Genomic DNA, 26,520 nt, shown 5'->3' on the forward strand with positions numbered 1-26,520 from the left:
TCATGACACAGGTGTACTGGACTTTATGTAAGGTTTTATTTCGTCTGGATGGAAAACTGAAATTTTTCTTTACTGTGAACTGACAAACCATGAGAACCTTTAAATTGTTGAACCAGCTTTAAGTACTTTAAAACGACTGTGCTCAAGCTACATAGCATTAGTAAGGGTTGCAATGATCCTGTTTCATACAAGCCCGGTTGAGGAAGCCGCATATGGCTGAGGGGAGTTTTTCCTCTTGTGTGCTAGTAGTTTTTGGAAGAATATTTAAAATAGAATTTGAAGATGAAGCCACGTTTTTTGGGGCATGTAAGTGTGTGATTACTCCAATTTTTTCCTCTTAATTTCTATCAGCCATTCCTGGTTAATTAACCTATTTGTTCTCCCTGGAACAGAATGACAAAGCATTTGAAAATGGTGTGAGATTCCTACACAAGAAGTCCTACGATGCTATTAGGCTTATTACTTAAAGAGGAAAACCAAAAAGAATGCATTGGGTTGAATGTGTTTTTAAGCAAGAGAATTAGTCACTCCTTAGGCTGCACCAGCGGCAGTAGGAGAAAAGGCGATTGTTATATTTTGCGTTACTTTCTCTAAAACACTAAAAAACATTTCATAAAAAGCTAATTGCAGATATTCTCTGGACAAGTCTGGTTCTATTCAGGGGCTTTACTGGGCAGTTTTGGCCTCGTAGCCTGGTCTTTCTCCTAAGAAATGTCAGTAAAGTCCCTGAATTAATGGACTGTGAAGTGCTTAGAAACATACCGTTTCACAAAAGTATACAGCGAGGATGTGACACTAATGGGAGGTGACCCGTGGGTTTATGACAAAATAGTCTACTCTAACAAGAACAACAACAAATTAATACAGCTTCTATGCACAGTAGCTTTGAACAAAGCAATATATAGTGGAGTGCGATGCGAAGAAAGGTAGAATAAGGGAAAAATGACCAAGAATAAGATTTGTAAATTATCTGTCTATTCACCGTTTCGTTATCTTCAGGAGAAGGCAGCTGCAAACTGCAGGGTAAAGAAAATTAAAAAGGCAAGGCTCCATTGTTATTGGGTAACTGGAGAAGTAAAGTTAGTAGCATTTGGAGAGATGTCACATGAACCTAAGTGGTAAATTCCTGGATTTGCTTACACGGATTTGTGGGGTTTTTTTTAATTTTGCCGCTTAAAAAAATATAAATATAGATAGACATATATAAAAATTTTAAAAATGCAGTGCAGCTCCTTCAATCTTTTTGCAATTCTGCATGGTTGAACATTTGAAATGAGTTTGTGTATCACCCCCAGGCATTGATTCAGACTTGATTGGGGCAAAGCAGACTCCATGTGCTTATTTTTATACACGTCATTTGGGAAGTTATATAGCCAAGGGAACAGAAAATGTGTTGCTCCACTGCCAAATTATCCCATATCCCTCGATCAAAACGGGAGGTGATCCTAATCAACAAGTTGTGCGACCTTAGTGCAATGGCAATGTCAGGTCAACTCGGGAAAGTGAAGAGACAGATCTAAATACAAATAAAAAGAAAGAGAGAGACAGAAAGAAAGAAAGAAACAACCAACAATCCTTATAATTATCATCATCTGCTGCTTTTCCCTCTTCTGGCAAAGAAACACTCCATCCATTTGCAGAAATCGCCCGCGGAAACGTTACATCAAAACTAATCACAACGATTAAAATCAGCTTTTCTGTGCAAGAGGAGAGTAAAAAGCAAGTTGTAGGCTGGAATGAGACTGTTTTTTCTACCAAAAAAATCCGAAAAAAAAAATACACACGAGATATATATATATATATATATATCTTTCTATATGCACGTTTCGAAGGAGATCAATTTTGTGCCCGTGTGATCAGTTAATTTAATTTAACTTTTATTTCGGAGATTGATTCAGACTGGAGGTAGAGACATGAGCTAATTGTATCCTGATCCTTGCCTTGAGGGGTTTCAAAGCCCTGGAGCAACTATTCTCTGTATTTTGCTCTGTCTACCTTAGCCAAGCTATTGCATTTCTCTCTGGTGTAGCGAGGAGAGCAGACCGCTGCCGGGAGAGAGAAATATCGGAAGTGTGAGTTGGGGGGGGGGGGGGGGGGGAAGGGGAGAAAGAAGGGGGGAAGAAGAAAAAAAAAAAAAAAAAAAAAAAAAAAAGGAAGGGGGGTTAAAAAAAAAAAAAAAAAAAAAAAAAAAAAAAAAAAAAAAAAAAAAAAAAAAGAGGGACACTTTGGCGGCTCCGATGTTCCAGGTAAGGGCTGCTCGGGATTGTTGTTGTTTGCAGCGGAAGGTGCGGAGGGACTCGGGCGCTTCTCGCTTCCACGCATGTGCCGGGCGCTCGCACCCCGCGCGGGGACGCGGCGCGGCCGACTCGCCCGCCGCGCTCCCCCGCGCAACCCGCGCAGCGCCGCGGGGAGGCGGGCGGGGAGCGGCGGCGAGCGGGGAAAGGAGGGAGGGAAGGAGGGAGGGGGCCGCGCGGGGGGCGCCTCCTTTCCCCGCCGCCGCGATGGGGGGATTCGGGGCGGCGGCGGCGTGTGCGGGGCGGGGGGGGACGCGTTCAAGTCAAACGTGAGTGTTTCCGCGCTGGGGGTGCGCGCCCGGCATTGTTCTCCTCCTGCCGGGCTGCAGGAGGGGGCCGCCATTGTGTGTATGTGTCTGTGCGAGAGCGGGAGGCTCCTTCCCCCGTGCCCGCGCCCCCTCCGGGGCCCCCCGCGGCGCCCTTTGTTGCCGGGGCGGCGAAGGGAAGGGCGGCCCCGCGGTTCTCCCCCCGCGGCCGCGCTCCCTCCGCGCCAGCACCGCGGGTGCCCCCCGGGACCGGCAGCGTTGCCCCGTCCCCTGTGTCCGACGCCGGCGCGGGTGAGGGAGCCGGGACGGCCGGCTTAAAAAAAAAAAAAAAATCAAATAAAAAAAATTTAAAAAAAGGGAAATAAAAAGGAAAGAAGAAAGCAAGCCGCCCCCCGCCTGTTTCCAATCAGCGCGGTACAAGTTTATATGAGCGTACCCTGCAGGCACCGAGCGTGCTCGGACTGTTCTGGAGAATTAAAGATGGGCGAAACGCTTCCCTCTCCTGAGCGGCGGGGGCTGCCGAGGAGCGCGGCTCCTCCCCGGCCGGCGGGGGAGCGGAGGGAAGGGAAGGGAAGGGAAGGAATGGGCAGCACCGCCCGGTGCCCGCAGGCAGCGCCCGGTGCGCGGGGGGAGCGCGGTGCGGCTGGTGCCTCCCGTAATTGTTGTTCCCGGTCACGAGCCCGGAGGAAAGGCTGGGCCTGGAACGCAACTTTCCAGCTTCAGCTGCCCCCGAGCGCCGCGGGGGCCGTGGAAGGGGGCTGGGCGCTGCGGACCTGGGCAGTGGGGAAACTCCGGGGTGACCTGGGGAAGTTGGTTCCTTGCGCACGCCGAGTCCGGCAGGTGAAAACAAAAAAAAAAACAAAAAAAAAAAAAAAAAAAACAAAACAAAAAAAAAAAAAAAAAAAAAAGAAGAAGAAGAAAAGAAAAAAAAAAGTGTCAGGTTAATAGTTGCGGGTGGGGTTCGGCAGCGCCCGCGGAAGGATGCTCGGCCCGCGGAAGGATGCAGGCCCCGCGGGTCGGAGGCATTTGGCGAAACTTGCCTTTGCCCGTTCAAAATGACTGCGGTGATTTTGGTGTATTAATTGCGCCCGAAGCACAACACAAAATGTTCTAGCACACGCTAGAGGTCCCTCTCAGAGCTGTCAGACGTTAGGGTGTTTTCAGGTTGGGTTGTTCTTCATTATTTATTTTTTCCCCGCTTTAACTGTTTGAACAAAACCGGCTGTCCCTTCAAATGCCAGTGCAGCGTGCGTTGCTCAAATCAGGGTGAAGAAAGATTTGCGACTTTCTTGTTTGTGCCCTGGTTGTTTGGGCATCAGTTAATAAACTGTGCTCTTGGAAAAAAAAACGTAAACGGTATTAATTTCATGCACTGATTTATGAGTTTTGTTTTAAATAGCCTCACCGTTTGTTGTTGAGGCCAATTCCAAATTTTGTGCTCGGTTTTCTCATGTGAATCCTCCCATAGAAGTAAACAGCATAAAACTTAAATAAGGATACCAGGCTATGGCTTGTGGTTTTTAAAAGAGAAACATGCAAGCAAGCAAAAAGCCAAGTATTAAGGTTACAATGAGTCAATAAAAATGATGGAGGTGACTAAAAATCATTGATCCTGGGAAATTTCCATATCCAGACTCTGTTAGAGAACTAATTAGTCCCCCCAATCTTCATGTATTACAACAATATTATCACCATTTTACGGATGGAGAAACTGAGAAATAAAAAGAAGGTCACTGACTTGCCTGAAGCCATATAGCAAATAAAAGATAGATCTGGAATCAGCTAGGACAGATTTAGATCTCTTGCTGATTTGCACTGCTGTAACCACTGATTTCAGTGGAATTCTTCTGGATTTAAGTCAAGTTTGGACCTTATGTGCTTCTCTGTCCCTTAGAAACACTGACTTAATGCCATGAGTGAATTAGATGCAAGATTTTTGGGGGAGTATTTGGTGTACATCCACTTTTGAAAGACACATTACTGTGAAACTTTAGGACTCAGTTGGCTTTTGATTATTCTTTTTTTTTTTTTCCCCCATCACAATTTCATTTGTCACCTCAGCATAGTTCCCTAGTTGGGTTTTGATATTGTGGGTTTCTTTTAATGTACGATTTCCTCATGTCTAGTTCAGATTTTGTTACTGGATTCTGAGAAGCATTTCTTACTAGATGTCTGTGAATGAAACCTAACCTTCAGTTTTATGTTGGAACACCCTAAGAACACCGTAAGATTTTGCGTGAGGAACCCTTCCATTCGTTGCAGATCTCACTCAGGCAGAAATGAAAAATTGCATGAACATCGTATGCAAAAGCAGCCAGGCTTTCCCCTGTGTAGTGGAAAGGCTGCATGTAGAAGACTTGCTCACATAGGCTCTTTATTGGATTATGGTAAGTTTATGTATGGAGAAAATGCGATGTGAAGGGAAATATTCACTGATCATAACGAATGTTTGTACATTATTCAAAGTGGGGTCTCTCACAATTAACAAAATACCAGATCTGCCAGTCACAGTCAGATGGCATTTCACATGAGCTTAGCTGGGAAGGGATAATTTCTGCTGTCTATATTCCAGCTACTTTACAAATATTTTCAGGATACCATAAAGCAGACACAGATGTACAGAGTGTGGTTGTGGTGCTTTACTCTTCATTTATTAATGTGTGCTGGTATGTACAAGCTGCCACCGCTAAAGCACAGTATAAAGTTCCTGCTTTCCTGTCATCCGATGAATTTAGTAAGATGCTGGTACTTCAGGGAGCTGACATTGCTGCGGTGAGGGTCTGACATGACATCCTCGTGTGTGGGGAAGCAGGCGTAGAATTTGGGTGTAATTAAGACTATTCCATCCCCTCCCCCCTCCAATTTGAGCTTATATGTCTGAAATAGAAAGCACTGAGTTGGGAATTAGCTCCACAGAGGGCATGTGGTTGGTTTAAGACCTTGTGCTGGCTCCCTGGCTGAGCAGAGTTTTAAATGCCAGAGCTTTAGCCTCCTTTCTCATGTTCTGTGCAGTAAACTACTGTGCCTCACTTGCAGTACGTGTTCAACTCTTCTCTTGTTCCAGAGGAAAAATAATGTTGATCAGAAGCAAATTTTAGCGGAGATGCCTGCTGTTACTTATTTTGGATCCTTTTACGCTGTTGCAGTGGAGCCAAGTTGGATCTCCTTCCAGGAAATAAATTTAGTTAGTTGTTGGGGTTTTTTCTGACAGAAACATAATTCTTTCTCTAAATGGAATCTTTTCTGTTGGTCTGTGTTGCATTTATGTTTTCTTTTTACAGCCTGGGTAAAATTCATCTCTGGTATAGTGCCATTGACTTCTGTGTTGTGTCACAAAGCATTAATTTGTTTTTCCGTGTTAAAATACAGATTTCTGTTGTCCAACTTTCCACAGAACACATATCTTTTTTAAGAAAGAAGTTTGATTTTAGAAGGAGACAAATATAAAATGTACATCTTCATTTTTATTTCGCCCACCTTTACTACTCATGCAGGAAGAGAGCTCTTTTCTCTACTTCTTTGGTAAATTAAGTTGAATATGTTTAGAGAATGTCTATAGGCAGGAGAAGGGAGTAGCTACTATCTTCCTAGCTGATAACACCTTCAAAAAATTTTTGAAGTGAAAGCCATTAGCACATTCCATACTGATGATGTATGCTGTGGCTTTAGTAATCTTGGGTTCTCTAATATGTGTTTTAATCATGCTTTTAATCCAGGAATCAAATGACCATATCCAAAAGAACCAAAGGTGATGCTGTAGAAAGTTCAGTCGTAATCCCGTGTTTATGAAGTGAATGGCTCACCTGATAACCTCTTCTTGACAGCTCCACATCCTGCTGCCTACCCCCACTGGCGATGCAAGGCACGGTTTGATGTGGTTGGCAGGTTCGTGCAGATGCGGCTTTGGAGGTGGTTTGTACACAGCCGAAGTCTGCGGGTGAGGGATACAAAGTTTAGAAGTGCTTGCTGGGGCAAAGGGCAGCTCGTCCTGACAAATTATTTAGTGGCTTTTACTCAGCTAGCCTTCCTTGCTCAGTGCACCCATGGATAAGGAACAGCCTTAAAGAAACCCCCCCAAACTAAAAAACCACCTCTGAACAGCAGGGTTGCTCGAAGGTGGTAGGAGAAGGAGTTCTGTCTCACAGGTTAATGGCTCTTTCTGCTTCTCTTTCTCAAACAAGACCTTTACATCTGTGGTTCTTCCCCCTCAGCCAGTGTTTATGATTCAGTTCTGCCTCAACCTCAGGTTCAGTACAGGCATCTCTGGGTTTTCCCTTATTTTCCCTGGTGTAATTCTGGGTGATTTGCAGGACAGAGTCACAGGCGTGTGCATCCCACTTCTGACTCTGTGATTGTGGTTGCCACTATCTAACAGGCTGCTGGTGTGGGAACAAAACTGTCTCCTACTGCTGTAGGACCTGACAAAGGTCCTACCCCCTGCAGGACCTTTGTCAGACCTCACCCGTCAGTTTTTAGTTTTCACAGATGATCTCTGAAGCCACATCGTGATTGGATCAGGCAGAAATGATGGGAGGTTGTCCGAGGCAAAATATCTCCAGCAGACATGAGGAAATGTTAATATTTCTGTGTAAGTCACGGGTGAAACTTAATCTATTGCACAGTGTGCATCTCCAAGTGTTCATCTTTGAAGAAGGCAAGATTAAGCTGGAACCACAGTTAGAAGGATGACTGGGGTATGGACAGTCTGTCTTATGGAAGGAGACTGGAAGAGGCTTGAATGTCCTTTTTAGCAATGTGTAGTCTGCAAAGTGATATGAAAATTCCCTGTGAAGTCACACAGGTGGTGAATCCCACAGAGGAGAGAAGTAGCTGTTAAAGCTAAATGACAATAAACATGGATATAAACTGGGCCTGTTTAGGCAGTAGTTTCCCAGAACACTTTGGGATGCATTGTCTAGAAGATGCGGCATTGAAAGTGAGACCTTAAATTTGGTAATACTCTGTTTTGTGCATACCTTTGAAACCTGGGCTGCTTGGAGAATATTTCCAAAAAGGTACCTCAGTGACCTTAGTTGTGACCAATAGGCTATGATTGACTAAGTTTTTTTTCATCAACATTTCTGTCAGTGGACAAAATAGTAAGCTTTTTGAAAGAATATACACATTTATATATGTGTGTGGGGGTGTCACAAATCAATTTCCACACCTGAAAACCACTATTTATTTTGAATGGTCCTTCGATAGAAATTTGAAAAACGTCAAGTGACAGAAACATTTTTATAAACACTGAATTTTTCACAGAAAAAAACCTATCAATATCTGTTTTTATAATCAGTGAAAATTTCGCATAAGTTTTCTCAATGGGAGGATTTGCTCCCCACATAGGATCCTTAGTTTATTTTCATTCCAGCTGCAAAACTATTTCTTTTTCTATAGTTCTTCTTTTTCCCCCCATGTTAGACCTTTAATGCTTACGGTTTTCCTATGATTTATTTAGTGGCATTCACTTTATTTTCAACACATTCTATAAGAAGGAGAGGGGAGATTTAGCGAAGAAACATGAGCAAAAAGCCCTTTTTTTTTCTTTCCCTCACTTTCTTACAAACGTAACTTAAAAACATCCTCTCGATCATCCAGACACCCAGGCAGGCTAACTTGCCTGCATGCCCGATTTATAAATCCTGGTGGGGCAGGACCATCTCCCCTCCTGCAGCAGAGCACTGCAGGCATTCAAACAATTAATAGTATCTCCTGCTCTCCGTGCTGCCAGGAGAGCAGGGAGAAGAGGGGAGAGGAGCGGCAGGCTTTGAGTGTAACTCCGAATAACTGTTGGAAACCAGAGAATCCAGGGGCTGCCGAAGTAGCTGAAAGTAGCTGAAAGTTTACTTCCTAAGGGCACTTTGCCTTAAAACGGCTTTATTTCCCTCTGTGGACTGAAGTTGGCGGCGGCATTAGGTGGAAGAGATGCGTAGCAAAGCTCACAAGGGGAATTCAGGTCCATCGGCATGAGGACAGAGCTGTCGGGGGAAGGAGGGAGGAGCGCCCGGTTCGCCAGGATCGAGGGAATGGAATGAAATGGGCGTCTCTAGCTAAAATAGGATGCGGCTCTCCTCAACATGGATCGCTTTCAAAACAAGGCAAGACTCACCTGGAGGTTTAGTTAAGTTGCCCTAAGAGAGATTGATGGGCCATTCCTTCAGCACAAGGGACCAGTGCTGAATAATTCACAGATCGTTATCATTTCTGTAGCCCATTATGTACCCATTACACCAAATCTTTTCTAAACACTAAGGAGAGATAATCCAGGCGCTTAGGACCACTCACAGAAGGTAAACAGACGTTCCTGGTTTGCTGGTGACGGGCAGCTTTGACACCATGGATCTATAGCAGCCTGTTCTGCTCTAAGCGGGATGGCAGGAATGGAGGTTGGCAGGCTTAACATCTGTATGGGAGAGGGACTGTCGTGATGTCAGGGCAGCTGTCCCAGCTGGTGGCTGTAGGTGAAGGCATGAAGACCATTCATTCCAGGAGAAAATGAGAAAAGGGCTGAATGAATTGGCAGAGGACAATTTACACCCTGCTTGTCAAAGGGGGCTCAAAGGTGCAAGGAAATTAGGAAGAGCCTTGGAGAAAGTCCAGCGGAGGAATTCAGAGTCAAAAGGGAGAGCTGGGGCAGGTAGGACTCCATCCTGTGTGGACAAACAAAAGGCCAATGGGTTTATTCTAGGCATTCGGGAGATGGACACTGATGAGATCCAGGTGGAATCTTACATGGATCTGCAGCTTGGCTCTGCAGAAGGAGGACAGAAGCAGTGGAGTTCAAGATGGCTGCAGATGTGAGCCGAGAGACAAAATAAGAAAGTGCAACCTTCCATATCCTCCAGCTTTTCCTTACAGTGGCCTCTGTGGTACAAAAAATAGCTTGGAATTCCTGGAGGCAAAGTAAGGACATGATTTTTGCTATTAGCAGAAAAGTGAATTTCTAAGGCTGGTAATGCTGTTTCAAGGAAGAGACTTCCTGAGAAATCAGTAGGCAGGAGCATTCCTGTTTGGAAAGAACTCTGCTCAGGAATAAAACAGGTCTTTCTCAGGAAGAAAGGTGGTTCTTTCAGGGAAAACTGTGGCTTTGAAGAAGCATTTTCTTTAACTCAAAAATCTGTATTTATTACTAGCTGCGTACACTTTCCTTTTTTCCTTAGTCTTCCTCAAGTATTTGCATCAATGTCCTGCAACTGAGAGTTCCACAGGTTGCTGAGAGATAAGCTGTAGACTGATATTCTTATTCATTTATAAGCTAATGCCTTTTTAAATTCCATTAGGTGCCCTCTTGTTTTATGAAGGGCATCTGATTTCTCCTTCACACCATTCATTATTTTACATACCTCAACTCCATCATCTTTTACTGTTTTCCTTTCTAAATGAAATAGTTCTGGTTTTAATCTTTTTGTTTAGAAATACCCCCACATGTCTCTAATCTTTTTTGTTGCCTTTGGCTATCTAGTGTAGCTATCTATCACTCCCATCTTGCTTCTCACTGGATCTTTTAAAGCTAGTTTCAAAGTCATCAGCGTGAAAAAGACTGAAGGATGGTCTTGTGGTTAAAGTATATTACTGAGACCCCACAGTTCTTCTTCCAGATCTCCTGCCCTACGACCTTAGACTAATCACTTGGCTGCAGGGTTTCACAGTTTCCCTTTTAGTTCCAGAAAATATAACAGGGAAATCTCAAGCAAAATATGTTAAGTGTTTCTCCGTGTCTAGATGGAAATTATTCTAGATGCGTAGCCGTATTAAATGTAGTGGGTTTGATTGTTTTTCCACAAGACAGCTGCATGTGTGTTGAAATTTGTAACTTCTCCCTAACTCTTTGATTGTATGGTGCTTGACTGTTTCCTATTTGTTACACTCCTCTGATATTAGGTTCCAAACATATTCAATTAAGTAATTTCTTTTTGTTATTTTATGGTGAGCTTCATATGGAAAGTATGAGTTACTAACAATTTGGATCTAACAGACATAATACTTTCATGTATCCTTGGGAATTTGGAAAGTCATCACAGTCCTGATGGAAGTGAAAAAGTAGGATCAAATTCTGACTTTTTAAATGTAGGATACAGCCTGTTCCTGGGAGACACAAGGTACCCCTAACTCCCACTCGTATTTCCCACGTGTGGGATCTAGACCAAGGTATTGCTGGCTTGCCTCCAGTCTACACAAACTGATTATCCACAACCTGTCAAGGCTCTTACAAGGAGCATAAGACTTGCCCATCTGGTTCCTTCCTCTGACGTTTTCAGCAAGGCCTGGCTGTTACATATTTCTAGCACCTCTATCACTCTCCAAAAGCCCACATCAGGTCTGGGGCACCTTACTGCCTGTGTGTGTCATTTGATGCCTCATTTCTGGCACACAGGAGCCAGGAGCACTCTGGATGTGTGTACATTGCTGTCACAGCCCCACACTCCAAGGAATCTTCCAGGCACACACCTTCCCAGGTGTCGTCACTTGCTGCAAAAGGGTCATGTGTCAAGCAGTGGGAGGAGAGATCTATGAGGTGTCTGAAACTATAAAACCTTTCTTTTTAAATCTTCTTGTGCCACAAAAGATGCTGGCAAAATACACTTTGATAGGATGCTATTCCAGCAGAATGACAAAAGCATGCTGCTTAGATATTTGTAGCATAAAACTAAGGAGAGCTACATTGTTCTTTAAGCTGCATTTCCCCCCAGCCCCATAGCTCCTTCTCTTTTTTTTTTTCTTTTTTTTTTTTGTTGTTGTTGTTTTGTTTTGTTTTGTTTTGTTTTGTTTTGTTTTTGTTTTTAGTTTTGGTGGGGGTTTTTTGGGTTTTTTTTGTTTTGTTTTGGTGTGGGTTTTTTTTGCCTTGATGTCCCTCTTTCCCCTTGTAGACAGATAGTCAGCTCCTGCTTTCATGAATCCCCCAGACGGCACTGTCTGCTCCTTCCACTGGAGCTCAGGCCTCTGTACATATTCCTGTGCAAGCCCCAGGAAATTTGGTGCTCTTCTGGTCTCTGTGAAAAGAGGCCAATCCTGGAAGACTCCTGATAACCCCATTCAGGTCAAGAGGGTTGTTTGTGTGGTTAAGGATAACACGTAAGGAAGCCCAGGGGTGTTGAGACATCAAGAATGTTTGCAGCTTTAAAAAAGAAAAAAGGTGGTTTGGATTTTGGTGGGGTTTGGAGTGCTTTGTTTCCCTTGTGCCTTATAGCTGGCATTTTGTCATAGCCTTCTGCTCACTAGCATTCCCATGACACATGAAGACGCTAAAAAAAAAAATTCCCGCGAGAAGTCAGTGGGCTTCATTAAATTTTCAAAGTTTAGAGCTGTGATCCTCTTTGCCCCTCTCTACGGGCGGCTGGCCCTGCCAGATTCTGATTGCTTATGTGAACATTTGATAAATCTCACTGTGGACTACATTTGCTCTTTCACCCAAGCAGTCATCACACACATTTTCCTAACACTTTAAAATTACGCCTGCCAAACATTTTCTGATGTAAAGTTAAAAGCCATCTATTACTGAAGTGATTTTTCAGCCCTCGTGGGCATGTTTTTCTTTTTTTTTTCCCCTTGTGTAGTTCAGATAGTTTCAAGCTCTTTTAAACAGGCTGCCAAGGGTCAGTTTCAAAAAAAAATTTTTCTTCTTTCATTTTCTCCTAAAAAATATGGTGGTGCTATTATTTTCTTTTATGCAACTCTTTTCAAAGCTGAATTCCAGTGAATGTAATGTTGTCTTACTGCCATGGCTACAGAGAACTTAATATAAAGCTGGAGATTGCTACTTCTTCTCTGTCAATCCTACACTTATATCGGGAAGGAGAGTTTTCCATTGACTTCAGTTATCCACAGCCAAACAGGCCTCATCCCACCATGCTGAAGTCTGGTGCTACTCTCTCTGAGGTGGCCTCCACCATGTGCAGTGGCATTTGTGCCCTGCTGTGCTCCTGAGACACCCAAAGTGGTGATGTTGCTTGAAAGATGCACAGCTCCCACCTGGCTGCCATGCTCAGTCATGGGAAGGGAACTGGGATGGAACTGGATCAGTCATCCCAACTTGGAGCCCCCCCGGGACCCCCAGTCTAAGCTGGACCTGTGTGGATTTGGTTGTATCTTTGCAGTCCAGTGGCCTGGTGTCATTCATAACCAGGATCTACATGGAAACCATTTGTTCATATTTCCCTGACCCTTCCCTATTTTTTACTTCCTGTACAGATCATATTCCTCCTGTCAGTGTGTGAGCAGAAGGCAAGATGTCCCTTCTTTCCTCCCTGATCCTCTTTTCTCCCCTTCTCAGTGCTCTGGGCATTTTCCTTTAAATGCCTCTATTTTTCCTCTGGGTTCCAGAGCCGTGCATGGTTTTTGAAACTGATTAAAGCAGTTTGTCCTACCATGGCAGAGACGTGCTAAAACAAAGCATGTGTGTCGCTTGGTCTTAAACCGGGATTTTTCTTACTCCTTTTTCCCCGTTTCTTGTTTAGCAAACATGGTTTAACAGGATCATGGTGTAAAAAAATCAAAACAACTCTGACCTTTCTAGAGAGCACCAGCCTGATAACACACCCAACTTTTTCCTAAAACCCTGCTAATGCCCTTGAACCCACTGAAGCCCGCTACAGCATCAAATGGTCTGACCAATCTGAATTTATCATTTCCCTTCAAAGCACCTTGGCAGGACCTTTATTTGAAATGGTATTTGTTGCTTGTTTGTGTCACAGCTGCACTTAATGCAATTTCTAGAAGTGTAGAGACTTGGGTCTGGGCCAGTCCTAAATAAAGAAGCTAATACACAATTACCCCCCCACACTGGTGAAACATGAGAAATACAAAACATCATATAAAGCCTCCTGGGGTGCAGATAGAAGCTTAATAACAATATAACACTTGAACTGCACTGCCATTAAAATATAATCCTTTAAATTTCTTGCAGTTGGAGGGAGGAGAGGGTTGGAAAGAAGTGCAGAGAAGTCAGAAGTGAAGGCATTACAATCTTTGCCCTCAACATGGAACTACTTAAGCATACCATAATTGCATCACAAAAGGTATGCATACCCTGAAACCAAAAAGGAAGCAGGAAGGCTAGAAAAAACAAACACAGCATGATGAACCAAACAGGTAACCTTCAGCAAAAGGAAATCTAGCCCTGGCTAACCCAAAAGACAGGAATGTAAACTGGCAAGGGAAAATGAAAGAAGGGAAACAGGAGGCCTGATGGGATATTTCAAATGCAAAGAGACACATTTCTACAAGCAAACGAGAAATTTAAATATCTAAAACAGAATTAGTGAATTTGCCGGATCAAAGGGGCAGTTAAAAATGACAAGATACAATTATAGAGACTAGATCACATCCTCCCATCAGTCTTTACCAATTGAAAATACAGTCAGTCTCTACATATTCTATTTAATTATTGTAGATGGGTGCCTGTCAAACACTGAGGTATCAGAAGAGAAACTGCAGGATTGACATGCTAAAGTAACAAACCTCCCAGAGCAGATGGCATCAATCAAGACTGATAGCTGTTAACAAAATCATGCAAGTTTCCTTTAAAAATAGGCTATTCTGCTGTACCAAAGCAAGGGAACATTGCATGTATTTTACTTTAAGATCAAGATCATCTCAACCAAATGGAAAAGAAAAAAATGTTGAAATATAAGTTAGCAAACTAAAAATCTGCTTAATGCTGAGCATGGCTGATCCATTAACAGTGAAACATGCCTTTTATAACTTCCTAAAAAAATCTTGAAGGTCTTAGTGATTAGCAGAACCATTTAATATAAATGTTTAAGGAAATTTTCAGAATGTTTTTGATAATTTATGTCAGAAGATGTTGTTAAGAAATCTAGTAGTCATGAAGTGAGATACAAAATTTTGCCCTAGATCTGTTTTACAAAGCAAGTGTTGTAGGAATGAAGAATGAAAGGTTGGCAAGGAAGGCAGTAGAATCCTTTGGTGAATTATCAGAACAATAAGGTGGGACATATAAATGTAACAACATTAGGAAAATCATCTGGCCCCTTGGTCATCCAGGGCGAGATGACTCTGAAAAACTTGGGGACCCAAATGAACTGAGATGAAGAGGAAGGTGACATTAATTTTATTGCTTTGCTAACACAGAAAGTACCAAATACAAGAGGAAATATTTTGTGTTCTCTGAAAACACTCTCAGGTTATGAAAAACCTCTTAAACTCTCTTATTTTCTTTGTCATCTAAGAGCAGAGCAGCAGTGGAAGGGGCAGCAGTGTTGCTCCGTCGTCTGAGGGCAAAGCTGGAGAGGCTCCAGGCAGCACCAGAACCTGGAGGGCGGTGAGAGGGGGCTCCCCTGACACAGCCAGGTCCCCACCCGAGTGAACTGGTCTAGTCACCCTGTTGAACAAGACTTAAACACAGAACAGACCCAAAATGCACCGAAAGAGCTGGTTTGTTAAGAGAGGAGATGGAGCATATCATAAAAGTAAATTACATAATTAATACAGTTGGAAAAATAAATTCCATCTTTTGTTTTGCTTGCCACAATATTAAGAATTTTTTTGTGTAGCAGTGTCAGTTTGTAAAAAAGAAAGCAGTGTTATTCCTGGAAGACTCAGCTTTTCTAAATTCTTGGCTAGAACTGGCTGCGGCATCACTCCTGCCTATTTCCATGTCTATTTCCCTGCCTTTGCATACTGAACCAGCCAGGGCAATGATCTCACAAAGATTAGAAATGCAAAAGGAAACATAAAGCTAGAAAGTCTAAAGCTGATAAGAAGAATTATATTTTGATACTAAATGGAAACTCCCTGGTGCAGGATGAACTAGATGACCTTTGATGGTTCCTTCCAACCCAAACTATTCTATGATTTGAAGATTCTGTAACTGACAGCAAATATCATTCAGCTCAGCATGGGCTGGCACACCCGGGGTTGGTCCTTAGGAGAGAGACAGAAGAAAAGACCATACAGAAATGGGACTTAGTGCCTTACAACAAAGCTGTGATCCAGTTTTAAGGAGAAATGTACTGGAGCCTTCATATATTTTTTTCTATAAAAAAATTACTAAATTTTGTAATCCAAAGGTTCCTTTCACTGCTCTTGTGCATTTTCCTTCCCTTACTCCTGCAGTGATCATGTTCTGCTGCAAAATGTGTTCACTTTGTTACGAGTTATTTGAAATTTTGTCAGTCCTGGAGTGGGCAAGAAAGAAATGGAGAGATGCTTGAATAAAGAGAAATCCTCATTTATAGAAATGAATAAGACATGATTAAAGCAGTGAATAAGTTCCTTTCATCTCACACCAAACACAATATTTGTGGGATGTCAGGATTATTAATCTCTTGTGAATGACTGAAGTTCAAAATTCTCCTATCTGTAATTTTGCAGCTAGTGGCACTTCAGGGTCCAGGAGTCACCAGAGGAAATTACAGAGAGGGAAATAATTTAGAGAAGAAACTTAAAGTTTATTATGACACAAATCACAGTAGAGAAATGGAAGATGAATTTAGTTCCAACACACAGTACATGCTTTAGTCTGCAAGCTAAGAAATGATCATATGAAACCTCTCTGCCTAACCTGATCTACAAATAAAATCCATTTAATTCCTCCACCTTTCCCAGGCAAAGAGTAAAATGGTAGATATCTTGAGGGTGATATTACCAACACTGATTTTTTTTTTTTACTATCTAAAACAAAACAAAACACAAAACAAAACAAAACAAAAAACAAAAGAGATTGCCTTTTGTTCTTCTTAATCAGTGTCCCCAGTGGATGCTTCTCTAACAGAGTATTTTAGAAGAAACTGCGTTTAAAAGTCCAGGATTTGACTTTTGTTTTTTATAACAGGATTGATAATCCTAGGTGCAAAATTGCTAAGCTCCGAGAGTCCCGAGATTCCAGGCTTTAGAGGCCACCAGATACAAGGCATTCAATACTCAATGCCTTCCCACAAACTCTCTTACAGAGACTCCTAGGCTAACACATCTTGCTGTGTGTACACGATAAGGAGAAGGAGGAAAGTGAAAAGCCGCATCGCACAGTTTTCCGTTCACAAGCACAGACTGTGTAATCTCCATAGCTCAGTGCACATCTTGAAATATATTCTGGGATTAATGAATGTGGTATTCATATCTGCCAGTCACAAAATAGCAATTTGCAAGCTGCTCCGAGCAACCCTGCCTGTGCCAGGTGGTCAGAACCTCACAGAATTAGACACGCTGGACAAAAATGACTATATTTAGCTATACATAGGGAGTTCCCTTGATTCTGTGGTTATCTAGTTCATTTGCAAATAGATGTTCTACTGAAGGCATTTTCAAGTGTTATCAATAATTTCTCAGTCTGTAAACTGATCACAGAGCAGGGTAAAACTGATTTCTAAACAGAAAGCACAACTACATCCCAGTAGACTGGCAAACAGAACAGCAGGAGTCACTGTCCTAAGGCAAAGAAATGAACGACAAGGTCTGTCCAGAAGTTAAAACAGAGCAGGTGGAACATTCCCTAGTCACTCACAGGGAAGGACATGGTTGCTTGGTGCACCATTCATTTGTGAATGGTGGGAAGATTATGAGCACACAGTTAAACAAGGGAGAAGTATTTTTGTGCTCTGTTCTGAGTGAAATGAGAGAAACAAATTGCCAAAAGACACAGAGAGTCAGCACATAGAAGTTGTGGATTTGTTTTCACTGTGCTCAGATCCTTTCTTTTGCTATGAGCAGATGACAGCAAAAGCTAAAGTTATGATTATTTGAATGGAATAACCACAGATTAATATAATGGTAGTAATGATATTGGCCACCTATCCTGTTGCATTTTTACCAGCAGATTTCAAAGTTTATAAAAAAGGAGGTGTTTTACTTCGGCTGCATTTTCCCGAGAGGGAAACTGCTGCACAAAAGATGGAGTGACCTATCCATATTCAGCCAGGAGGCAATTGGCTGAGTCAGGAATAGAAACCAGAGTGCCAGCCCAATGAGGAAGGCATCCTACAACAAATGGAACCAAGTAGAAATGGGAACAATGTCCTCACATTTCAGCAGTGAGAAGTGCCAGCTGCCTTATTCACCATTTCTTTAGAATATTAGCACACACAATTTCTTTTTTCTTTTTTTCTTTTTTCTTTTTTCTTTTTTCTTTTTTCTTTTTTCTTTTTTCTTTTTTCTTTTTTCTTTTTTTCTTTTTTCTTCTTTTTTTTCTTTTTTCTTTTTTCTTTTTTCTTTTTTTTTTCTTTTTTCTTTTTTCTTTTTTCTTTTTTTCTTTTTTCTTCTTTTTTTTCTTTTTTCTTTTTTTTTCTTTTTTTTTCTTCTTTTTTCTTCTTTTTTCTTTTTTCTTTTTTTTTTTTCTTTAGGATGATTATTTAATTAATTACTGAACTGACTCTGCTGTTCCTCTACAGGATGAAAACAAACACTTAAACAAGCCTCTCCTGCCAGCCCCACCCAACACCCACTCAGTTACAACAGATGAATGAGTGCCACAGACCAGATGTCAAAATGATCCCAAATTTGACACTGCACAAGAAACTGTAGCATGCTGCAGAAAAGAACCGCTCCCACGGTAATATTATTTAAATACCAGGTTGCACTGATCCCTGTTAGAAGTGGTGTGCACAGAACCCAGACAGCAAAGGCTGTAGTTGCTGCTGTGGCCTCCTGAAATCTTTCCATATCTTTTAGTAGTCTTGCCTAAATTTTGTTGTCTTCTAAAGGTGGGAAGGTTTGCTGGAAAAGGATATAGAAATACCTGGCTGGAGTCCAAGAAGGATGAGATGAGTGTCTCCTCTCTTTGGAACAGCTTTGATTACCCCTGCTTTTGTAGTGCCTAATAAATAGGGCTGCTTAGGATGCTCCTTGCTGCCCTTCGACATCAGCCTTGAGGGGCAGGTAATCTCTCTTCTGACACATTGTCTTCTCCTTAAAGATGAAGAGACTAAGATTTGGTGTGGACAGGGATGTATGTATGTGAAGAAGCTTTGACATTTATATAGGTGCCAGCTTCATTCAAATGGTTTATGTAATGGTGTATCCATTGACTACTTTAAGCCTGAAGCAGCATAGCCTTCCAGGCAAACCTGAGGGCCTTGAGGTTGGATGGATGGCCCAGGTTTACTGGGCTTATCAAGGAAATTGGTCACCCTCTGTGTCTGAACAATGGCATGATGACCTGAGCCAGGAGAGCTCCCCTGGAACTGCGGAGCATCTGTAGCTCATACAGAAGAGTTCAGATGAACTTCAGACATGCCTTTGCAAGCCTAATTTGACTTCTCCCAGAACAACAACTCTTGCAAACATAAACTTGTACAGTGGGACTGGCATGCTCATCCCAGAGTCCTGCCATAGTCAACAGTTCAGACAGGAAATATGTACAAAACTGTTGTCTGACAAGAAAAGGTCTGTCAAAACTGAAGTTTTTTGCTGGGATTTTTCAGTTTTGCTTAAGTCATGAAGGGCAAAGCCTTCTTGATTGAACTGAGTGGACAAATGATCTAGAAGTACCAAAGGTCTGCTGGTTTGAGCAACTACATAGGAAAGCCTAAACACCTGGAACCTGTATGAGACAGAGGTCCACCCTTCAGACCTGAGAATGGTTTTGCTTTTGTCCTAATGGGGATTCGAAACTTTAAAACTACTGTTTCCCAGATATGTACTTGTTGCTGTCACACTCTCCCTATGCTGAAAGAAATATTTTGGATACAGGCAGGGAAGTCCAGGGAGATCATGGATGACACTGTCTTGCTAATTTTAATTTTGAACCTCTGAGTGTCTCTCTTTTTCAGAGTATTTAGCATTTTGCAGCATTCTGCCCCAGTTTCATGTAATGAGCACTTAGCTCTTTCACAAATGAGATCTCAAGTCATTACAATCAGACACCCACAGCAAAAAAAGAAGAGGGTTTTTTGTTCCCACTTTGTTTGGTTTAAGTGACTAGGCCAGTACCCTAACACAGAAACTTTGCAGCAGAGCCAGGGATATAATCAAAGGATGTATCTTCAGCTCCAGGCAAATCCAAGACAAACTGTCAGACTACAGATGCCTATTCAATGAGTCGCATCCATCCTGGGCACTGAATGAGGCAAAGGCCCTCTAGAAAAAGGAGGATGTGATTAGATCATTAAGTGCAAAAGAAAATGTGGCAGTAGGAGAAGCAACATAGCTATGCTGGCTTTCAGCTAATTAGTGGGGAAACAGATTTATTTTAGCTGCGGCTGTATGGAAGGCTCTAGTGTTGGGTAACCTGTTTTAATGCCACACCTCTAGTTTGCTGAGCAAACTTACCATATTCTCTTTGGTGCCCACAAACACTCAGCAGCATAAGGGAGTCAGGATCACTTTTCAGATCAAAGCTGAATCATGTTTCTGCTGCCTTATCACGTTCTCTTTATTTTCAGCACATGCGTGGGATCACACAAGGCAAGCATGGCCTGAAATACCAAGGCACTACATGTAAAATGATGGCTGATTCTTGGCAGCAGAGTCAGGAATTCAGCACGTTTTTAATATTGTGTAAGACCTTTCCTTTCCAATACTATGTCATCTTAAATAATAGAATCTATGCCAAAATCTCTACAGTGTCTCTGTGTATCCCTACATTTTTGACAAACCCTGATATTATGTCCGTAAGGCGCAAGGAGTTAATCCATGTTAATCATTAACTGACTCCAGAACAATAATGTAAGTGCATGTTCTTGTGGATATTGGACCTCATTACTGTGTTCCTATTGGAGCAGTGACCTCACCATTTTGGCTTGTATCACATCAACACCATCTAACACCACAGCAATGGAGGTACCAGAGGGTTATATACATGGCTATTGAATTCTGTGTGCTTTAGTAGAGGTTTTTAATGTGACATAATTTTGCAAGACAAAATTCTGCAGCTCTGGTTCCCAAGATGGAAAGCAGCTTCCGTGATCTAACCAAGATCAAAGAGGTGGTGTCCACTTGCATCTTCACAACAATGCAACGGGGCTAACAGTGATGAGATTCTGTCAGTACAATTGTTGGTCAAAACAAAATTAAAAGTTCCCCATTAATCAATCAAATTAGTAAAACTGTCAACAGACAAGTCCTGATACAGTAAAGGAAGCCAAGTAACAGAGGACAGGAAGGGACATGGGAGATCTTTTAGAGTTCTGTAGTTGAATATTTTGTACTAGTTGATTAGCAGATCACTGGAACTTCTTGGAGTAAATATTTTCTTTGTGACAATTATGTTTGATAAAGTGTTGGAGAGAAAACGGAATAGTAAAGAAGAGCACCAAGCAGCGCACATCAACTCTCTAGGTAATGATGATACAAGTTGAAAGACAAGTCAGAGAAGAAAAGATGGTCTGAAAAAGGAAGGAGGAAGAAAAGACAGTGGAAATGTGAGGCATAAGAGAGCAATTGAGGGAGTTACTTGGCAGTTGAAAAGTGCCAATTATGTGTCTCTGGACTGCTCTGAGTTCCCAGTGAAGCCCCCAAGTAAGGGTACAAATCAGAGTTTGAAATGTTTTCTATCAATGCCCTTTCCACCCCATAGTCTGTTGCCAGAGCCAGTTATCTACCCCTAATCATCCAACAGCCTTTTAGGAGCCCTGGCTAAAGGCAAAGGGAAGGAGCATCTGAGGCCATGGTTTCTGAGGCTCAGAATACTGATTCCCCTTCATTTAAGGATTAATGTTTTTCACAGTTCTAAGGATGACTGCTCAAATGTTCTTAATCGTGTGTGTGCCTGCCTGATGGGAAATGTGCAAGAGCATTTGGGGACTGTGGCATTGTACATGGCAAATGGCAATTAACAGAACAAACTCTGCCTCTGGCAAATTAACCTTGCCCAGAATTCTAGAGGGGTTTTTGTATTGGTGGTGGTGGTAGTGGGTTTATTTTGAAGTGAATTTATTTGATGGAATAAAGAAGATTGAGGTTATCATTTCAAAAGTTTTGTGAGGATGGAGTCCTTCTTCCCTGACGCGTGCACTTATTTTTCAGTTCTGCTTTCCCACTTCTGTTTGCCTGGGCATTGGCCTGCATCCTTTCATGTGTATTGCCTCTGATGTCTGACTCATTATGGCAACAAAAATGTTGATGCCAGACCCAGAAGCAGTACTTAAAAACCTGCTATTCTCTCTCCTTCAAGCTCAAAGCTAACCCAGTTTGTGGCAAATGAATGAAATGCAATCATTTGGCAACTTTTCCATGCATCAGTTTGGAAACATAGGACCTTTCTCCTCTGCTTTTCTGTGTCTCTTTCTATTTGACAAGGCTGCCATAAAGACCAGTAACTCTAGGGTGTGGAGTTTAATGATTGGAAAAGAAATAACTGGTTTATTGCATTCTCTCCTGTGTTGCCAAGCCTCTCCTTTCACCTCCTAGTATGTTTCCCATTGTCTCACATCCAGGATTAAAGAGATTCCTGGATTTCAAAGGGAAAAACAATCATCATCCTTTATGGCTGGGATGGAGGATACTTAGCCTTTATGTTTGGGGTGGAGGATAAATGGATAAGGCAGCAAGAGAAGGAAAAGGTAGAACAGGACTTGAAAATTACTGCAGTCTCAAAACTCAGACTCAGAAGTTAAGTGACTACTCCCAAATACACTGTTTAAAAAATCATCCAGGCTTCATCTCTTCCTTCATGCTTTGTTTTGGAACATCATGTGGTCATGAATACTAGAGATTAGCAAGAGCTGGGCACTGTTTTACCCAAACACCAGCAAGGATACATGGCTGAAAGTACAGAGATTCCCCCACACATGGCTAGGGACTACAGTACTGGCAGGATTGCATTGCTTGGTGCCACCTTGAGTAGAGCATTGGAGTTGTTGGGCACTGTGTGCCAAGGTAAAGAGCTGGAACCTCCTGAGGAGGCAGTCAGGGTTATAGAAAAATGAAGAAACTTGGATAAAGATGGGTAGAATCATCCTGTCTTTCCCACGGATATTACTGCTGTTTGTTCAGCTGTTTGTGTGGCCCCATAGGAACAAGAGAGCAGCCAGGGATTCTCTCAGAGAAGTGTGGGAAGTCATCTATCGTGAGATGTAATCACAGCTCAGAGAGGAAGGGGTTTTTCTTTTCTCCTGCTTTGAAGCTGACAGCCATGCAGTGTTTTGTTTTGGGTTTGTTGTTTTTTTTTTTCCCTCCTGGTTTCCTCCTGATTTCCACAGAACTGCAAAGGAGAAGAGATAAAGCAGCAGGAGGAGATTGTAGAACGCACGTTCAGTGTAGCTTGACATATCAGTTCAGTGTATTTTCTGCACCACTTTTCCCTGTCTTTTATCTTCCCAATCTCTCCTAGCAGAAATGTAGGAAACAGTTAAGGCAGATGGGTATGTAATTCTGCTCATTCTCAAAGGAAGAACAGGTGGTGAAGGAGAGAGCATGGGAGAATGACATGATTTGGAGAGGGCGGAGGATAAATGAGGAGGATGTGTGGCATTTCAGGTACCTGGGTAACAAGGTAACTGCACAAGGAAGAGGGGAAAAACTGAGGAGTTTATATTAGAAGAATAAGAAAGAAGAATCTCAGGCCAAGGATAATTATCAGCCAAATTTACCAGCTCAAGACTGGACTGTTGACAGTGGCATCAAAATTAAATTTCTAGTTTCTTTCAACTGGAGTAAACAAAGAGAAGCTATTATATTTTGTACCCCTTTGACAGCTGTGAAAACGGAAAATAAGAGAACCCTTGGTGTGCCTTAAAACACAACTTTTTGTTCACTTTCAGCCATCTTTGGGGTGAAGTGGTCCTGTCTGATGAAGGTAACTGCAAGATACGGGCTGCTTGGCACCACTGTTTGGAGTCATTACCAAGTGTCCCAGGAGAAATCCTCTCTTGCCTCTGCAGGCACAGCAAATTTACTTAGGCTTTGCCTGTGACTGCAGGAGTTTGTCTTGAGAGAAGGTTGCAGGAGGCTTTGAACAGAGCTGACCTGAGGCTCTAGCAACACAGAAGCAGCTGAGGGCAGCAGATTGCCTTGAGGAGCAAATCAGCTCTGGTCCCAAGTCTACATCATCTGTGCCAAAGCCCTAGAAAATGAGACTTGCTCCTGCTGCTGCCTTCACCAAGGCAGAGTCACTGCTGGGAGGGAAAAGAGGCAAATCCCAGCTCTTGTCACCTGTGGGATGAAGGAAATGTGGTTCTACAGCATCCTTTTATGTTTCTTTTGCATCTGTCTCCTATCTTTTCTGTGTCAAATGTGCTCTTGCCCTGAACCCTGTCCCCCACTGCCCTTCACTAGGACAACAGAGTTCAAATTTAATTGTACTGCTGAGAATAATTCACCTGTTCTGGATATAGAGCTCATGAATATGCCTGCATGTGCCAAAGGAACATAAATGGATCAGGGCTACAGGAATGCTCCTACAGTGATTCTTTCTATCCACTGTGTCTGCTGATGGGAAAAACTGCAGGCAGCCAGACCACACCTTCCTCCGTTAAATACTCCTCTCAGCAAAATTTAGGAGAATTGTAGACAGTTTGACAATAGGATGGCTTTAGGGCTCTAAAGGTTTGGCTAATTTCCAACAAACTTAGACGGCACATAGGGATAGTTAGAGGAAAACACAACATGAGTGGGAGTAATTTCAGAATTATTTCATACCCTTTTGTACTACAACTCCATCCCCCCACCTTTTCCTGTTGTTCACTGTTGTTCCATCTCATGTGGCTGGGTTAACCCAGCCCAACCCTGATATCCCAGTAGCAAATCTTTTCTGATGTAACAGTGGCAGTGGTTCAAAAGGAGGAAGACAGGATGCTTTTTGAGGAAAGAGCCATCTGTTTGGTCTGGGTTTCTGTGGGGTTTGGTTGGGTTTGGTTTTTTTTGGTGGGGTAGGGGAGATTTTTTCTCAAGAGAAATATCCATGGTGAAATTTTACTTCTCTCTGTTATGACTTTGGAAGTTTTCATGGGTCAGACTAGTTGTCATGAGTCCAAGAAGAGTTCCCCTCAACATTGCTAATTTTGCTAATGTGGTGGTAGATTTTCTAGAGTTCCTGCTCTCTCCTAGAAAATCTTCATCACCCTGAGCTCTGTATCAACATTAAGGTCTCACATAAATCATTAGGGCAGAGCAGCAGTCTTGGCATCCTTGCAGTTTACTGAGAATGTTCTTTAAAAATACAATAGTTAGTTGAATGACGGTTGATTTCATGGAGCAAGAGGACTTTCTATTTCTTCCATGAGAAAACTAAGCCAAATATGTGATTCAGATTATTCTACCGGAAAGTTTTTAGCTCTTGTGCCCAGATTACTAATATTTTCCCCTAAGGTGTATGCATTTTGCAGCAAGCACAGAGTGGCATGGATCACCAGAAGCTCTCAGATGACTGCAAACAGCTGAGACTGAATTCTCCTTTCCCCAGTCTATCTGCTAAGCCTTATTCTGTTGGCAGACTCAACAGAGACGACCCAGGCAGTGTCAGCCCAGAACAGAAGGATGTTCGTCATGGCTGGATGCAAAAGGACAGGTGCAACCAGTGGTCTTAGATTCTCTTCTCTTGCTTTTGGAGTGTTTCTTGAAGTACTTTGGAGGATTAGGTAATAGGTGCTTTATAGTAATAGGTAATTTCCACATGATAAAAGTTTGGTCGTCATTATCCAGCCGAGTGTTTTCAAACAGGTTATGCCAATAACACAAAATCCCTGCCCATTTCTGTGTACTGTTCTGTGATTTGGCAACATTTTACACACACTTGAGAGATACATTCTTTTATCACTTTGTAAAACAATTGTGTCATCAAAGCGGGAAGTTTTATTAACAATTTTTGATTGTTTCCTTATTTACAATAGTCGGTTTTCAGCTGAAGTGGGTTTTGCTTTGGTTTTTTTTTTGTGGGTTTTTTTTTTTGGTTTTTTTTTTTTTTTAATTTCAGTTGAAGTTGTAGAATATTCACAACATCTTCTATTTGTTTGTTTCATGTCCTTTCTGCAACGCAATAGAAATTGAGAGGGATTCTCTCTCTGAGGTTAAAATGAAGGCTAAATGAAGTGATTGCTCACCTACTGCCTATTAAAATAATCATTTATGCATAGAACTTTGAGAGACTACTACTGTAGGGCCAATATTCACCACCTTTCATTTTAAAAAGTATTATTACTGATGTATTATGTGGAGGAGACTTGCCTAATACAAACACCACAGTGCTTATGTTCAAATTATGTTGGAAAATGGTGCTTTACTTTTCTGAAGCTTTCAAACAATGAAAATGTTTCCTATTTCTCAATTTCAAAATTGTTCTATTGACCAGCAGATAAAACACTATAAGCTTTCAGATATTACTCCACTAATTTACCCAAAAATACTGAAAAAGTGTTGGACTTACACAAATTTGTTGTTTTATCAACAGTCACCCAGGTCTAGAGAAAGCTTAAGAGGTGGAGACAGTCCTTCAGAGGGCATGAACCAAACAAGAATTTGGCAGCCTATACCTCGGGTGGGCTTTTGAGCAGCACAGAGAAGGAAGGTAGTGGCATTTGTCCATGGTGCTAGGGAGAAGCTTCATGAAAGCTCAGAGTTTGAGGACAGAAAGAATAAAGAAATGAAGGCCTGGCAAAATTCCCCAAAGTGGAGGTGGTTTGTAGCTTCTGTGTGTTTCTGGTACTAGTGCAGAGAGCTGGAGTTCTCAACATGACTTCCTAGAATAGTACCAGGCTTCTTGGACTTCATAGAGCTTAAGATCCAGGCAGATAGGCACCCCTGCAAGGGTCAAACTCGCTCTGTTGAGCAGCCAAAAGGCTTCTGGGTTTCTATCCTCCATACAACAAAACTTCAGCAACCCCAGTAAGTGAGAAGGATTGTGTAAGTCCTGGGTGCACAGGCTAGCCCATGAGCATCCCACCATGTGCTTCTGGCATGACACAGCATCAGAATCATTTCGCTGTATGATTTTGGATGCGATCAAAGCCAGGAAGCAAAGCAGGCAGGTTCAAACAGATTTCCTGTCTGTGAATGCTAATTAGTGCTGCTGACCTCAGTAGGACATCAGGATTTTTCTAGTTTATTCAGCTGCATGTGGGGTTCTCTCTACC

General features: G+C 42.2%; 2 protein-coding genes across 3 annotated transcripts in view; both read left to right on the forward strand.

Moving 5' to 3' along the window:
• Positions 1-2,049: 2,049 nt before the first annotated feature.
• Positions 2,050-26,520, forward strand: part of KCTD1 (potassium channel tetramerization domain containing 1) — a 101,025-nt gene continuing 76,554 nt past the window's right edge. The window contains exon 1 of one of the 2 annotated variants that reach the window (XM_066182240.1): positions 2,050-2,072. Coding sequence is in view for 1 of the 2 variants with exons in the window: in XM_066182226.1 (XP_066038323.1) it covers positions 2,238-2,246 (9 nt within the window). In the remaining variant the exon portion in view is untranslated. Of the gene's footprint in view, positions 2,073-2,210; positions 2,247-26,520 lie in introns of those variants that run through there. The other variant, XM_066182226.1, reaches the window with a different exon arrangement.
• On the forward strand, positions 2,464-24,978 carry LOC136300547 (uncharacterized; the record flags this gene model as incomplete). The annotated part of the gene is made up of 5 exons (XM_066203021.1): positions 2,464-2,905; positions 5,119-5,226; positions 6,385-6,497; positions 22,842-22,946; positions 24,778-24,978. Coding segments are annotated over 5 exons (969 nt in total), but the record flags the coding sequence as incomplete, so codon positions are not given.

This window comes from Chamaea fasciata, unplaced genomic scaffold (genome assembly GCF_029207755.1).
Source record: "Chamaea fasciata isolate MVZ Bird 193981 ecotype frontalis unplaced genomic scaffold, bChaFas1.0.hap1 SCAF_1, whole genome shotgun sequence".
Lineage (NCBI taxonomy): Eukaryota > Metazoa > Chordata > Aves > Passeriformes > Sylviidae > Chamaea > Chamaea fasciata.